This window comes from Oncorhynchus kisutch, linkage group LG14, assembly GCF_002021735.2.
Source record: "Oncorhynchus kisutch isolate 150728-3 linkage group LG14, Okis_V2, whole genome shotgun sequence".
Taxonomy (NCBI): domain Eukaryota; kingdom Metazoa; phylum Chordata; class Actinopteri; order Salmoniformes; family Salmonidae; genus Oncorhynchus; species Oncorhynchus kisutch.
In genome coordinates, this window is record NC_034187.2 from 80,994,929 (window position 1) to 81,011,541 (window position 16,613).

General features: G+C 48.7%; 1 protein-coding gene across 1 annotated transcript; it reads right to left on the bottom strand.

The window, feature by feature from the left end:
- Nucleotides 1-5,486: 5,486 nt before the first annotated feature.
- LOC116353489 (foot protein 1 variant 1-like) lies at nt 5,487-8,557 on the bottom strand. Its single transcript, XM_031789278.1, has 3 exons — nt 8,518-8,557; nt 6,701-6,991; nt 5,487-6,658 (listed from the first exon to the last, which is right to left on the bottom strand). The coding sequence occupies exons 1-3, from the start codon at nt 8,555-8,557 to the stop codon at nt 5,487-5,489; spliced, it is 1,503 nt and encodes a 500-aa protein (XP_031645138.1).
- Between the last annotated feature and the right edge of the window lie 8,056 nt (nt 8,558-16,613).

Consider the following 16,613-nt stretch of genomic DNA (forward strand, 5'->3'; position numbering starts at 1 on the left):
CATGCTGTGGGGATGTTTTTCAGCAGCATTGACACTAGTCAGGATCGAGAGAAAGATGAACGGAGCAAAGTACAGAGAGAGCACTCAGGACCTCAGACTGGGGAAAAGGTTCACCTTCCAACAGGACAACGACCATAAACACACTGCCAAGACAACGCAGCAGTGGCTTCGGGACAAGTCTCTGAATGTCCTTGCGTGGCCCAGCTAGAGCCCAGACTGTCACGAACCCCGCTTCCTGTGTTTCTGTCCTGGAGTGTGTTTCCGGTGTCCTGGAACGCACCCTGTCTGGTTGCCGGGCGAATTAGCTTGTTGGGAGATCGATGTTCACCCGCACCTGTGTCCCATCAGTAATCTGCACACCTGTCCTGATCATCACCTCTCCCCTTCAAAAGCTCTGACCTGACATCCATTCCCTGCCGGATCGTTAGCCATGAACAGTATGTTGTGCCCACGAACCAGCCTCCAGTTTATAGAGTTTGTTTTGTTTTGTTTTATTGTTTTGTACGTCTTGCTTGCCTTTAACTTACCGCCGTTTGTTTTGTCTACAGCCATTCACCCGGAACCCATACCCCATACCTGTCTGCTCGTCGCCAGTGTGTTGTTATCCATTGGATCTGCCTATCCACTCCCATCAACCCACCTCCGCTGCCCGCTCCTCCACCCGGAACTATCTACCTCCACGTTCTCATTGATTAATAAATACTCACCATCTTTATACTCACCTTGTCCTGGTCTGCTTCTGGGTCCAATTCTTGTAAACCTTGACAGAACGATCCGGCCAGTGATGAACCCAGCGGACCTGGACTCCGTTTGCCATGCAATTACCCAGCAGGAGAAGATGTTGGGACAACACAACACGGCGCTACACGAGATAGCGGGTTCAATCCGGAACTTATCGGATAGATTAACGAGTATCCAGGATCAACTCAGGTTGCCGGCGGATCATCCACCACCTGTTTCACCCATTTCACCTGCCGATGCGGGAGCGGGTTCCTTCCGTGAGCCCAAGGTTCCGACACCGGAGAAGTACGAGGGAGATCTGGGAGGATGCCGGATTTCTTTTACAGTGTGGGTTCGTTTTTGATCTGCAGCCCTACTCTTACGCCACAGATAAGGCTAGGATAGCTTTTGTTATTGAGCTGCTGCGTGGTAGAGCTCTGGAATGGGCTTCAGCTGTTTGGGAACGACGGGACACATGCATGACGTCATACCAGGGTTTCACGGCAGATATGAGAAAGCTTTTTGACCATCCAGTCCGAGGTAAGGACGCAGCTAAACGTTTGTTCTCTCTTCGCCAAGGAGCTCGCAGTGTGGCAGACTTTGTGATAGAATTCAGGACATTGGCTGTGGAGAGTGGTTGGAATGAGGAATCACTACAAGCGGTTTTTTACCAGGGGTTGTCGGATCAACTCAAGGACGAGCTGATCTCCTATCCAGAGCCTAGTGACCTAGATAGTTTGGTCACCTTAGCTATTCGGGTAGATAATAGAGTCCGAGAGAGAAGGAGGGAGAAGCAGTGGGGTCCATCTAGTCAATCTGAGACTCGGTTACCATTCGGGTCAGGAAGTGGACCAGAACGGGTTGATCATTTTCCCTCACACGGGATTAGTGGAGGAGTCCTGCCGCCAGATCCTGAACCTATGCAAGTGGGGCGGCACGGGTTAACTAAGGACGAGCGCCAACGTAGACGTGAGACCAACAGCTGCCTCTACTGTGGTAGCTCGGGACATTACATCTCCGTTTGTCCTCAGCGCCCGTTAAACTGCTCGGCTCGTTAAGTTTGGGAGGTTTGTTAGCGAGCCAGTTTCAACCTCTCAAGAGCCCTGTCAGACCTCGTTTTCCTGCTACCCTCATAAATAAGAATCAGAGTTTAGCCATTAACGCTTTCATCGATTCAGGTGCCGATGACAGCTTCATTGATGCCGACTTAGTGGAACAGCTGGGGCTTTCCAAGGAGCAATTACCGGAAGCCATTGAAGCAACCACTCTGAACGGCAGTAGTCTGGCACGGATCACTATGAGGACTGAACCGGTTAAGATGTTGTTGTCGGGGAATCATTCAGAGGTTATTTCTTTTTTCATTTTGCCTTCTCTTAGCCAGGGGTATGTTCCTCTGGTTCTTGGATACCCCTGGCTAAGAGAACACAATCCTTCGTTCGATTGGGTGACTGGTAAGGTAACTAGTTGGAGCATTGAGTGCCATGCTAACTGCCTCAGGACTGCCTGTTCTCATGCTGTCCCCAGTCGGGTCAGTGAGTCTGCTCCTCCTGATTTGTCCCTGGTTCCTGAAACATATCACGAGTTGGGTGAGGTGTTCAGTAAGCAGAAAGCTCAGTCACTTTCTCCCCACCGACCTTATGATTGTACAATTAAGCTGTTCCCTGGAGCTGCCTTTCCCAAGGGACGGTTATACAGTATTTCTCGACCTGAGCGGGAAGCCCTGGAGACCTACATAAAGGAGTCTCTTGCTGCAGGTCTCATTCGTCCCTCGTCATCACCCCTGGGAGCTGGATTTTTTTTTGTGAGTAAGAAGGATGGCTCTCTTCGACCGTGTATTGATTATCGGGGGTTGAATGATATTACGGTCAAGAACAAGTACCCCTTGCCCTTGATGAGCTCCGCTTTCGATTCTTTACAGGGTGCTACTGTGTTTACGAAGCTTGATCTACGCAATGCGTATCATCTGGTTCGGATCAAAGAGGGGGACGAGTGGTTGACTGGATTCAATACACCTATGGGACATTTCGAGTACCAGGTGATGCCGTTTGGACATTCCAACGCTCCAGCAGTGTTCCAAAGTTTGGTGAATGATGTGCTGAGGGATATGATCGGTCTGTTTGTGTTCGTTTACCTGGATGACATCCTGATTTTCTCCAAGGAGCTTTCCAGCCACATCCAGCATGTTAAGCAGGTCCTGCAGCGGTTATTGGAGAACCGTCTGTTTGTGAAGGCAGAGAAGTGTGATTTTCACGCCCACACTACATCCTTCCTCGGGTACATCATCTCCAGGGGTGAGATCAAGATGGACCAAGAGAAGGTTCGGGCGGTTCGGGATTGGGCCTAGCCTGGTACGAGATTGCAGCTCCAGAGATTCCTGGGATTTGCGAACTTCTATCGGAGGTTTATCCGTGATTACAGCCGGGTGGCCGCCCCTTTAACTGCTCTGACGTCTTGCACCAGAATTTTCTGTTGGACTCCTGAGGCAGACCGAGCATTTCTGAACTTGAAGAGCCGATTCACCAACGCGCCGATTCTCTCTCAACCTGACACTTCCCGTCAATTTGTTGTTGAGGTGGACGCGTCTGATGTGGGGGTGGGCGCCATCCTGTCCCAGCGTAGCTCCACTGACGGTAAACTCCATCCCTGCGCCTTCTACTCTTGTCGTCTTTCACCAGCTGAGAGAAACTACGATGTGGGTAACCGGGAGCTTCTCGCTGTGAAGCTTGCCTTGGAGGAGTGGCGTCACTGGTTGGAGGGAGCGGAGCAACCGTTTGTGGTCTGGACTGACCACAAGAATCTGGCTTACGTGCAATCGGCTAAACGTCTCAACTCCCGTCAGGCCAGGTGGGCTTTGTTTTTTGGACGCTTCAATTTTTCCCGGACGTTCCGACCTGGGTCGAAGAACGGCAAAGCGGACGCCTTGTCCCGGATGTTCTCCAAGACGGATGAGAGTGGGGCCAAGACTGAGACGATTCTTCCCCAGAACCTTGTCGTGGGAGCCGTTACATGGAAGATTGAGGAGGATGTGATGGCGGCCCTTCGGACGCAGCCCGGCCCCGGTAACGGTCCACCCGGTCGGTTGTTCGTGCCTGAGTCGGTCCGTTCTGCTGTTCTTCAGTGGTCCCACGCCAGCAAGATAGCTTGTCACCCTGGCGTTGCTCGGACTATGGCGCTACTGCGCAGACGATTTTGGTGGCCTGCCATGGGAGAAGATACCCGGAGGTTTGTTGCCGCATGTCCTGTTTGTGCTCAGAACAAAAGTACCAATCGGCCCAGCTCTGGGCTTCTTCACCCCCTACCTATTCCTCGGCGACCTTGGTCGCATCTGGCCCTGGATTTTGTCACGGGATTGCCCCCTTCTGTTGGGAACACGGTCATTCTGACCATTGTGGACAGATTCAGCAAGTTTGCTCATTTTGTCCCTCTCTCCAAGCTTCCATCTGCCACGGAGACGTCCGAGATCCTGGTTAGGGAGGTTTTCAGGGTCCACGGATTGCCCAGTGACATTGTTTCTGACCGTGGTCCTCAGTTTACCTCTGCTGTCTGGAGATCCTTCTGTTTGGCCATTGGAGCTACAGTCAGTCTCACTTCTGGATTTCACCCACAATCTAATGGTCAGGCGGAGAGAGCCAACCAGAAGATGGAGTCCACGCTGCGTTGTCTTGTCTCCTCTGATCCCACCTCTTGGTCATCTCAATTACCCTGGGTCGAGTATGCCCATAATACCCTTCCTTCATCTGCCACTGGGATGTCCTCCTTCCAATGCCTGTACGGATACCAACCTCCCTTGTTTCCTTCTCAGGAGAGGGATCTTTCGGTTCCTTCTGTCCAGGCCCACATTCGTCGTTGCCACCGGACCTGGCATCGGGCCAGGAAGGTCCTCCTTAGATTTTCTGACCAGTATCAGATCCAGGCGAATCTTCGCCGTATTCCTGCTCCCGCTTATACCATCGGAGATAAGGTTTGGTTGGCTACACGGGATCTTCCTCTACGGACTGAGTCGAGGAAACTGTCACCAAAGTTCATTGGTCCGTTTGTGGTGGAGAGAATCATTAACCCTGTTGTGGTCCGACTCAAATTTCCGACAACGCTTCGAGTACACCCCACTTTTCATGTCTCCTGCCTCAAGCCGGGTTCTCCTCAGTCCTCTGTTGCCCCCTCCTCCTCGTCCTCGTCCTCCTCGGATGATCGGAGGTGGTCCTGCCTACACGGTGCGCCGCATAATGGATTCCAGACAGCGGGGTCGAGTTTTCCAATATCTCGTGGATTGGGAAGGATATGGTCCAGAGGAGAGGAGTTGGATTTCTCGGCGTCAGATCCTTGATGACGCCGAGATGGACCAGGGTCCAGGTTGGTGGACCAGGGTTCAGGTTGGTGGACCAGGGTCCAGGTTCATGGACCAGGGTCCAGGTTGATGGACCAGGGTCCAGGTTGGTGGACCAGGGTCCAGGTTGATGGGCCAGGGTCCAGGTTGATGGACCAGGGTCAAGGTTGATGGACCAGGGTCAAGGTTGATGGACCAGGGTCCAGGTTGATGGACCAGGGTCAAGGTTGATGGACCAGGGTCCAGATTGATGGACCAGGGTCCAGGTTGATGGACCAGGGTCCAGGTTGGTGGACCAGGGTCCAGGTTGATGGACCAGGGTCCAGGTTGATGGACCAGGGTCCAGGTTGGTGGACCAGGGTCCAGGTTGATGGACCAGGGTCCAGGATGGTGGACCAGGGTCCAGGTTGGTGGACCAGGGTCCAGGTTGGTGGACCAGGGTTCAGGTTGATGGGCCAGGGTCCAGGTTGATGGACCAGGGTCCAGGTTGATGGACCAGGGTCCAGGTTGATGGACCAGGGTCCAGGATGGTGGACCAGGGTCCAGGTTGATGGACCAGGGTCCAGGTTGATGGACCAGGGTCCAGGTTGATGGACCAGGGTCCAGGTTGATGGACCAGGGTCCAGGATGGTGGACCAGGGTCCAGGTTGATGGACCAGGGTCCAGGTTGATGGACCAGGGTCCAGGTTGATGGACCAGGGTCCAGGTTGATGGACCAGGGTCCAGATTGATGGACCAGGGTCCAGGTTGATGGACCAGGGTCCAGATTGATGGACCAGGGTCCAGGTTGATGGACCAGGATCCAGGTTGGTGGACCAGGGTTCAGGTTGGTGCACCAGGGTCCAGGTTGATGGACCAGGGTCCAGGTTGATGGCTCAGGGTCCAGGCTGATGGACCAGGGTCCAGGTTGATGGACCTGGGTCCAGGCTGATGGACCAGGGTCCAGGTTGATGGACCAGGGTCCAGGTTGGTGGACCAGGGTCCAGGTTGATGGACCAGGGTCCAGGCTGATGGACCAGGGTACAGGTTGGTGGACCAGGGTCCAGGTTGGTGGACCAGGGTCCAGGTTGGTGGACCAGGGTCCAGGTTGATGGACCAGGGTCCAGGTTGGTGGACCAGGGTCCAGGTTGATGGACCAGGGTCCAGGTTGGTGGGCCAGGGTCCAGGCTGATGGACCAGGGTACAGGTTGGTGGACCAGGGTCCAGGTTGGTGGACCAGGGTCCAGGTTGGTGGACCAGGGTCAAGGTTGGTGGACCAGGGTCCAGGTTGGTGGACCAGGGTCCAGGTTGGTGGACCAGGGTCCAGGTTGGTGGACCAAGGTCCAGGTTGGTGGACCAAGGTCCAGGTTGGTGGACCAGGGTCCAGGTTGATGGACCAGGGTCCAGGTTGATGGACCAGGGTCCAGGTTGGTGGACCAGGGTTGAGGTTGGTGCACCAGGGTCCAGGTTGATGGACCAGGGTCCAGGTTGATGGACCAGGGTCCAGGTTGGTAGACCAGGGTCCAGGTTGATGGACCAGGGTCCAGGTTGGTGGACCAGGGTTCAGGTTGATGGACCAGGGTCCAGGTTGGTGGACCAGGGTCCAGGTTGATGGACCAGGGTCCAGGTTGATGGCTCAGGGTCCAGGTTGATGGACCAGGGTCCAGGTTGGTGGACCAGGGTTCAGGTTGGTGGACCAGGGTCCAGGTTGATGGACCAGGGTCCAGGTTGGTGGACCAGGGTCCAGGTTGATGGAGCAGGGTCCAGGTTGATGGACCAGGGTCCAGGTTGGTGGACCAGGGTCCAGGTTGATGGACCAGGGTCCAGGTTGATGGACCAGGGTCCAGGTTGGTGGACCAGGGTCCAGGTTGATGGACCAGGGTCCAGGTTGGTGGACCAGGGTCCAGGTTGATGGACCAGGGTCCAGGTTGGTGGACCAGGGTCCAGGTTGATGGACCAGGGTCCAGGCTGATGGACCAGGGTCCAGATTGATGGACCAGGGTCCAGGTTGATGGACCAGGGTCCAGATTGATAGATCAGGGTCCAGGTTGATGGACCAGGGTCCAGGTTGGTGGACCAGGGTTCAGGTTGGTGGACCAGGGTCCAGGTTGATGGACCAGGGTCCAGGTTGGTGGACCAGGGTCCAGGTTGATGGACCAGGGTCCAGGTTGGGACGCCAAGGAGGGTGGAGAGGGGGAGGGGTTAGGCAGGGATGGCGGAGTGGCCGTGTATTGTAGAAGATTTATGGATTTGCTAATATCTCAGCAAAAAATACGCTATGACAGTCTATGTTCCAACAAATGGAGAATGCTAAAAAAGCTGTGTCGAGAGTCATAAAGTGTTAAGTATTAGGACAGTAAACGGAGTTGAGGGAAACAAAAGGACCTGCATTTATATCAACCTCTCTGGGCCGCGTCCTCAATGACACACTAGAGCCCTATAAGGCTCTGGTCTAAAGTAGTGCACTATATAGGGAACAGGGCTCTGGTCTAAAGTAGTACACTATATAGGGAATAGTGCTCTGGTCTAAAGTAGTGCACTATATAGGGAATAGTGCTCTGGTCTATAGTAGTGGACTATATAGGGAATAGGGTTCTGGTCTATAGTAGTGTACTATATAGGGAATAGGGCTCTATAGTAGTGAACTGTATAGGGAATAGTTCTCTGGTCTAAAGTAGTGTACTATATAGGGAATAGGGCTCTGGTCTATAGTAGTGGACTATATAGGGAATAGGGCTCTGGTCTGAAGTAGTGCACTATATAGGGAATAGGGCTCTGGTCTATAGTAGTGTACTATATAGGGAATAGGGCTCTGGTCTGAAGTAGTGGACTATATAGGGAATAGGGCTCTGGTCTATAGTAGTGTACTATATAGGGAATAGGGCTCTGGTCTAAAGTAGTGCACTATATTGGGAATAGGGCTCTGGTCTAAAGTAGTGTACTATATAGGGAATAGGGTGCCATTTGGGATGCCGCTCTGTTAAATTGCTCTTGAGGCCCTGAGTGGAACTGATGACAGAACTTGATTCAAACATTTCTCCCTTATTCCCCCCTGACTGAAAATAAATGCATACTGACTGTCATCTAGAAAGTAGCCAGAGAGACTGGAGACCTATAAAACCCTCCCTAGGGATGGGCTTGACTGTATGTGTAAGCAATGAAGTAAAGTGCGTTCAGTTCAGTTTAGGGTTTAGGAATGTTGAGTTAAGATGGTTTTCTTCTTCCACAAGGCTTTGAGTTCCGAATGGAACGTTATTTCATGTGTAGTACACAGGGTGCCATCTGGGATGTGTAGTACACAGGGTGCCATCTGGGATGTGTAGTACACAGGGTGCCATTTGGTGTGTGTAGTACACAGGGTGCCATTTGGTGTGTGTAGTACACAGGGTGCCATTTGGGATGTGTAGTACACAGGGTGCCATTTGGTGTGTGTAGTACACAGGGTGCCATTTGGTGTGTGTAGTACACAGGGTGCCATTTGGTGTGTGTAGTACACAGGGTGCCATCTGGGATGTGTAGTACACGGGGTGCCATCTGGGATGTGTAGTACACAGGGTGCCATTTGGTGTGTGTAGTACACAGGGTGCCATTTGGTGTGTGTAGTACACAGGGTGCCATTTGGGATGTGTAGTACACAGGGTGCCATTTGGGATGTGTAGTACACAGGGTGCCATTTGGGATGTGTAGTACACAGGGTGCCATTTGGGATGTGTAGTACTCAGGGTGCCATTTGGGATGTGTAGTACACAGGGTGCCATTTGGGATGTGTAGTACATAGGGTGCCATTTGGGATGTGTAGTACACAGGGTGCCATTTGGGGTGTGTAGTACACAGGGTGCCATTTGGGATGTGTAGTACATAGGGTGCCATTTGGGATGTGTAGTACACAGGGTGCCATTTGGGGTGTGTAGTACACAGGGTGCCATTTGGGATGTGTAGTACATAGGGTGCCATTTGGGATGTGTAGCACACAGGGTGCCATTTGGGATGTGTAGTACACAGGGTGCCATTTGGTGTGTGTAGTACTCAGGGTGCCATCTGGGATGTGTAGTACACAGGGTGCCATCTGGGATGTGTAGTACACAGGGTGCCATTTGGGATGTGTAGTACTCAGGGTGCCATTTGGGAAGTAGCCTTGATCTGAGGTTTCGGGCATCGCGTGACCGAGAGAGTGCAGAGCCAGATCGCAGTTAATTGGCGGAGCCAGGGCGTTGTCCTAGTTACCAGGGCGTTGTCCTAGTTACCAGGGCTACGGTGAGCTCCAAAAGTATTGGGACAGTTCCAGATTTTTTGTTGTTTTGGCTCTGTACTGAAATGAGATTAAAGTGCAGACTGTCAGCTTTAATTTAAGGGTATTTTCATCCATACCGGGGTGAACTGTTTAGAAATTACACCACTTTTTGGACATAGTTCCCCACATTTTAGGGGACCAAAAGTATTGGGCCAAATCAAATGCTTACCAAAAACGCAGTTTGACAAAAATAGGGTAAAGAAAAATATTTACAAAATAAACTAAAGTCCAAAATCAAAGAGGAACAAGAATGTGGTCCTCCTGCGCACACTGCACAAAACGGCTGAGGTCAGTGATGGTGAGGACAGGAAGCCAGCCATCATCCTGGACTACAACCACAGCAAAGGAAGCGTGGACAAGGTGATTGGAACTTACAGCTGCAGGAGGATGACTGTCCACTGGCCCCTGGTCATCTTCCATAACATCATTGATGTGTCCTCATACAATGCCTTCATGATATGGAACAAGATCAACCCTACCTGGATGCCTGATAAGCAGAACAGGAGGAGGGTGTTCCTGGAGCAGCTGGGAAAGGCACTTGTAACCCCACACATTCAAAGAAGAAAGCGCCTCCCCCGCACAGCAGCCTCTGCAGCGCTTGTGAAAGCTGGTCAAGGGGCTGAATCTTGTCCTGGTCCACCTGAGGCTGCAGCTGGGGCAGGCAAGAGGAGGAGATACCAATTCTGCCCCCCAAAGAAGGACTGTAAAACAAAAACTATGTGCTGCACATGTGAGAAATACATCTGCAAAGTCCATGCACACACACTTGCATACTGTCCTACATGTGCTAATTAGAGTTGATTGATTTATGTTCTTCACATTTTTATTAATCTATTTTATTTATATTTACTGTTGTTGTTTATACACTTTGTGGGTGTGGTTAAACAAATGGGAGAAGACTATTATTTTGTAGTTGAATTCGTCATTGTACTGTATATAAGAATATATTACTATGTTGCCAAAATAGTTATTATAGACTGTTTTTGTTTCCCTTCTATAAAATGCATTCCAAACTACTTTCTGCACATTTCTGCTACTTTCTTAGTGCTATACAAGTGCTATCTCTTGCAACAACAAAAAAACATGTTTACACCTATACAGTACCTTAGTAATAATAATAATAATAATAATAATAAACCTCTACTTTAGTAAAGAAAACAATTATAACAGGTGTTGTAATTAATTAATGAGTGGTGTCCACTGATTAAATGCAGTCTTTAGATATTCACAAAATTTGTGATGAATGAGGTTGTTTCTTCATGCAAAATAGATTTGGGGTTTAAAATTCAATTAAGCTGGTTTATTTTAGGGGGTTTAGTGAAGGTGGATCATTTTTAACCCTTAGGACAAGGGGAGTCTACAGAATGTTAAGACTACACAAGGGGAGTCTACAGAATGTTAAGACTACACAAGGGGAGTATACAGAATGTTAAGACTACACAAGGGGAGTATACAGAATGTTAAGACTACACAAGGGGAGTCTACAGAATGTTAAGACTACACAAGGGGAGTATACAGAATGTTAAGACTACACAAGGGGAGTATACAGAATGTTAAGACTACACAAGGGGAGTATACAGAATGTTAAGACTACACAAGGGGAGTAATACAGAATGTTAAGACTACACAAGGGGAGTCTACAGAATGTTAAGACTACACAAGGGGAGTATACAGAATGTTAAGACTACACAAGGGGAGTCTACAGAATGTTAAGAGTATACAGAATGTTAAGACTACACAAGGGGAGTATACAGAATGTTAAGAGTATACAGAATGTTAAGACTACACAAGGGGAGTAGACAGAATGTTAAGACTACACAAGGGGAGTCTACAGAATGTTAAGACTACACAAGGGGAGTCTACAGAATGTTAAGACGACACAAGGGGAGTATACAGAATGTTAAGACTACACAAGGGGAGTATACAGAATGTTAAGACTACACAAGGGGAGTATACAGAATGTTAAGACTACACAAGGGGAGTCTACAGAATGTTAAGACTACACAAGGGGAGTATACAGAATGTTAAGACTACACAAGGGGAGTATACAGAATGTTAAGACTACACAAGGGCTAAACATGCAATGAACAATATGGAGGGAAAAGTACACTGTGCATTCAGCACCACGGACAGAACTCTTGTTAACAGGTATGCACAAAATCACAAGAAAGAGAGAGAGCTCAACATTACATTTAAACTACTCAATCAGTGTGAGGAGTGAAGTCTCTGATGGGCATTGACTAGAGCAGTGAAATCAGGTATAGTTTCTGATGTCGCTATGCGCAGGATTATTGAGAGGTGAGTCAGTAAGAGATGATCTGTGCCTTGACTTGTTATATTTCATATATTTAATCTCTGAAAATGACCGTTCACACACATAAGTTGACCCAAACAGTACAAACATCTTCTGAGCATGACTCCTAATCTTTGGAAAGTTTTGTTCATCGGGAGATGAACATAGAACCTCGTCAGTGACATTTGAATAGTTCTCCAATCACTGCATCAGACTGAAGATCGATAAACTCAAGTTGCAGGTCAGTGGGAGCGTTATCCACATTGAAGGTGAAAGGAGAGGAAACCAACAGCATGTCACTTTCCATCACTTTGAAATCCTCAAAACGAAGAGAAAAAACACAGTTTAAAGCAAGCAGCAGCGATATATACTTCTCCCTCTGGTCATCTGATAGGGTACAGACTAGTAGTGTCTGAAGGTCATCTGATAGGGTACAGACTAGTAGTGTCTGAAGGTCATCTGATAGGGAACAGACTAGTAGTGTCAGAAGGTCATCTGATAGGGTACAGACTAGTAGTGTCAGAAGGTCATCTGATAGGGAACAGACTAGTAGTGTCTGAAGGTCATCTGATAGGGAACAGACTAGTAGTGTCTGAAGGTCATCTGATAGGGAACAGACTAGTAGTGTCTGAAGGTCATCTGATAGGGAACAGACTAGTAGTGTCTGAAGGTCATCTGATAGGGAACAGACTAGTAGTGTCTGAAGGTCATCTGATAGGGTACAGACTAGTAGTGTCAGAAGGTCATCTGATAGGGTACAGACTAGTAGTGTCAGAAGGTCATCTGATAGGGAACAGACTAGTAGTGTCAGAAGGTCATCTGATAGGGAACAGACTAGTAGTGTCAGAAGGTCATCTGATAGGGAACAGACTAGTAGTGTCTGAAGGTCATCTGATAGGGAACAGACTAGTAGTGTCTGAAGGTCATCTGATAGGGTACAGACTAGTAGTGTCAGAAGGTCATCTGATAGGGAACAGACTAGTAGTGTCAGAAGGTCATCTGATAGGGAACAGACTAGTAGTGTCAGAAGGTCATCTGATAAGGAACAGACTAGTAGTGTCAGAAGGTGGGTGGGATTGTTGTCATCTGATAGGGAACAGACTAGTAGTGTCAGAAGGTCATCTGATAGGGTACAGACTAGTAGTGTCAGAAGGTCATCTGATAGGGAACAGACTAGTAGTGTCAGAAGGTCATCTGATAGGGAACAGACTAGTAGTGTCAGAAGGTCATCTGATAGGGAACAGACTAGTAGTGTCAGAAGATCATCTGATAGGGAACAGACTAGTAGTGTCAGAAGGTCATCTGATAAGGAACAGACTAGTAGTGTCAGAAGGTGGGTGAGATTGTTGTCATCTGATAGGGAACAGACTAGTAGTGTCAGAAGGTCATCTGATAGGGTACAGACTAGTAGTGTCAGAAGGTCATCTGATAGGGAACAGACTAGTAGTGTCTGAAGGTCATCAATCAAAATCAAATTTATTTATATAGCCCTTCGTACATCAGCTGATATCTCAAAGTGCTGTACAGAAACCCAGCCTAAAACCCCAAACAGCAAGCAATGCAGGTGTAGAAGCACGGTGGCTAGGAAAAACTCCCTAGAAAGGCCAATACCTAGGAAGAAACCTAGAGAGGAACCAGGCTATGTGGGGTGGCCAGTCCTCTTCTGGCTGTGCCGGGTGGAGATTATAACAGAACATGGCCAAGATGTTCAAATGTTCATAAATGACCAGCATGGTCGAATAATAATAAGGCAGAACAGTTGAAACTAGAGCAGCAGCACAGTCAGGTGGAAGTTGAAACTGGAGCAGCAGCATGGCCAGGTGGACTGGGGACAGCAAGGAGTCATCATGTCAGGTAGTCCTGGGGCATGGTCCTAGGGCTCAGGTCCTCCGAGAGAGAGAAAGAAAGAGAGAAGGAGAGAATTAGAGAACGCACACTTAGATTCACACAGGACACCGAATAGGACAGGAGAAGTACTCCAGATATAACAAACTGACCCCAGCCCCCCGACACATAAACTACTGCAGCATAAATACTGGAGGCTGAGACAGGAGGGGTCAGGAGACACTGTGGCCCCATCCGAGGACACCCCCGGACAGGGCCAAACAGGAAGGATATAACCCCTCATCTGATAGGGAACAGACTAGTAGTGTCAGAAGGTCATCTGATAGGGAACAGACTAGTAGTGTCAGAAGGTCATCTGATAGGGAACAGACTAGTAGTGTCAGAAGGTGGGTGAGATTGTTGTCATCTGATAGGGAACAGACTAGTAGTGTCAGAAGGTCATCTGATAGGGTACAGACTAGTAGTGTCAGAAGGTCATCTGATAGGGAACAGACTAGTAGTGTCAGAAGGTCATCTGATAGGGTACAGACTAGTAGTGTCAGAAGGTCATCTGATAGGGAACAGACTAGTAGTGTCAGAAAGTCATCTGATAGGGTACAGACTAGTAGTGTCAGAAGGTCATCTGATAAGGAACAGACTAGTAGTGTCAGAAGGTCATCTGATAGGGAACAGACTAGTAGTGTCAGAAGGTCATCTGATAGGGAACAGACTAGTAGTGTCAGAAGGTCATCTGATAAGGAACAGACTAGTAGTGTCAGAAGGTCATATGATAGGGAACAGACTAGTAGTGTCAGAAGGTCATCTGATAGGGAACAGACTAGTAGTGTCAGAAGGTCATCTGATAGGGAGCAGACTATTAGTGTCCGAAGGTCATCTGATAGGGAACAGACTAGTAGTGTCCGAAGGTCATCTGATAGGGAACAGACTAGTAGTGTCAGAAAGTCATCTGATAGGGAACAGACTAGTAGTGTCAGAAGGTCATCTGATAGGGAACAGACTAGTAGTGTCAGAAGGTCATCTGATAGGGAACAGACTAGTAGTGTCCGAAGGTCATCTGATAGGGAACAGACTAGTAGTGTCAGAAGGTCATCTGATAGGGAACAGACTAGCAGTGTCAGAAGGTCATCTGATAGGGAACAGACTAGTAGTGTCAGAAGGTCATCTGATAGGGAACAGACTAGTAGTGTCAGAAGGTCATCTGATAGGGAACAGACTAGTAGTGTCAGAAGGTCATCTGATAGGGAACAGACTAGTAGTGTCAGAAGGTGGGTGAGAATGTTGTCATCTGATAGGGTACAGACTAGTAGTGTCGGAAGGTGGGTGAGAATGTTGTCATCTGATAGGGAACAGACTATTTATTTATTTATTTATTTATTTTACCTTTATTTAACCAGGTAGGCAAGTTGAGAACAAGTTCTCATTTACAATTGCGACCTGGCCAAGATAAAGCAAAGCAGTTCGACAGATAAAACGACACAGAGTTAGTAGTGTCGGAAGGAGGGTGAGAATGTTGTCATCTGATAGGGTACAGACTAGTAGTGTCGGAAGGTGGGTGAGATTGTTGTCATCTGATAGGGTACAGACTAGTAGTGTCGGTAGGTGGGTGAGCTTGTTGTCATCTGATAGGGTACAGACTAGTAGTGTCGGAAGGTGGGTGAGATTGTTGTCATCTGATAGGGTACAGACTAGTAGTGTCGGAAGGTGGGTGAGATTGTTGTCATCTGATAGGGTACAGACTAGTAGTGTCGGAAGGTGGGTGAGATTGTTGGCTTCTACTTGACGGGTCAGGAGGAGTAATTTTCCCTTGAAGGCTTTGACAAGGCTGTTCATCTGATTGTAGTTTCCCTTGTAGTTTGGAATTCAGTTCATTCATGAGGGCCATGATGTCCACGGTGAAGGCAAAATCAGCCAACCATTCAAACGTCTGCAGTTGAGTTGAGGAAAATCCACATATTTTCCTTTCATTTGCAAAAATTTTGTAATCTCCAACTTCAGGTCCGACACCCTTTTAAGCACCTTCCCCAAATTCAGCCTTCTCATGTTTGTGTGGTAGGGGAGATCAGCATGACATGACTCTGTCTCTTCCAACAGTGCACTGCCTGTGCTTTAAAGATTTTGCTCTTATGAAGTTTACCACTTTAGTGTCTGTATCCACAACATGGCTGATTTTCAGAACACATTTATAGAGCACCTTCTGATGAATAATGCAATGCAGGAAAATAATTTTCTGATCTGGGTCCAGCTCAGCTACTTCATCTTGTATCCTTTTCAAAAGGCCAATGTTATTTCCTGTCAAGTTTGGGCAGCCATCAGTGGTCACACTGGATAACTTCTCAAAACTCCGTCCCAGCTTTGCCACACACTTATTAACCTCCTCCAATAATCTGTTCCCTGTGGTTGTGCTCTTCATTGACTGCACTGAAGCAAGCTCCTCTGTAATTTCAACGTCTGGGGTTATGACCTCGTAAGAATATCAACAACTGTGCCGTGTCACGTGCATCACTGCTCTCATCCAGGGCCAAGGAGAAATAGGTGAAATCCTTTATCTTGTCTTTCAACTGTTGTTCCATATTCTCTGCAATGTCCTCAATACGCCGTGTCACTGTTCGTCTTGAGAGGGAAACATTTTGAAACAGCTCTTTCTTGTCGGGGCAAAGTATTGCTGCAGAGTCAATTAAACATTAATTTATGAATTTGCCCTCAGCGAATGGCTTGCTATGTTTAGCAATTTTGTGGGACGGAGTGTGAGTGAGTGCTTGCTTTACCTGCCTCTCAATTCCCCAGACAGTCAACCCGACAACACGCCCCTCAGGGAGAATCCCCTCGGGGTCGGTGGAGACTACTGAAGAACTGAAGAGACGAGATAAAGCATCAGGCTTGGTGTTCTTAGAGCCCGGACGATAAGAAATTACGAACTCGAAACGAGCTAAAAACAGCGCCCAACGAGCCTGACGCGCATTAAGTCGTTTGGCAGAACGGATGTACTCAAGGTTCCTATGGTCAGTCCAAACGACAAAAGGAACGGTCGCCCCCTCCAACCACTGTCGCCATTCGCCTAGGGCTAAGCGGATGGCGAGCAGTTCGCGGTTTCCCACATCATAGTTACGTTCCGACGGCGACAGGCGATGAGAAAAATACGCGCAAGGGTGGACCTTGTCGTC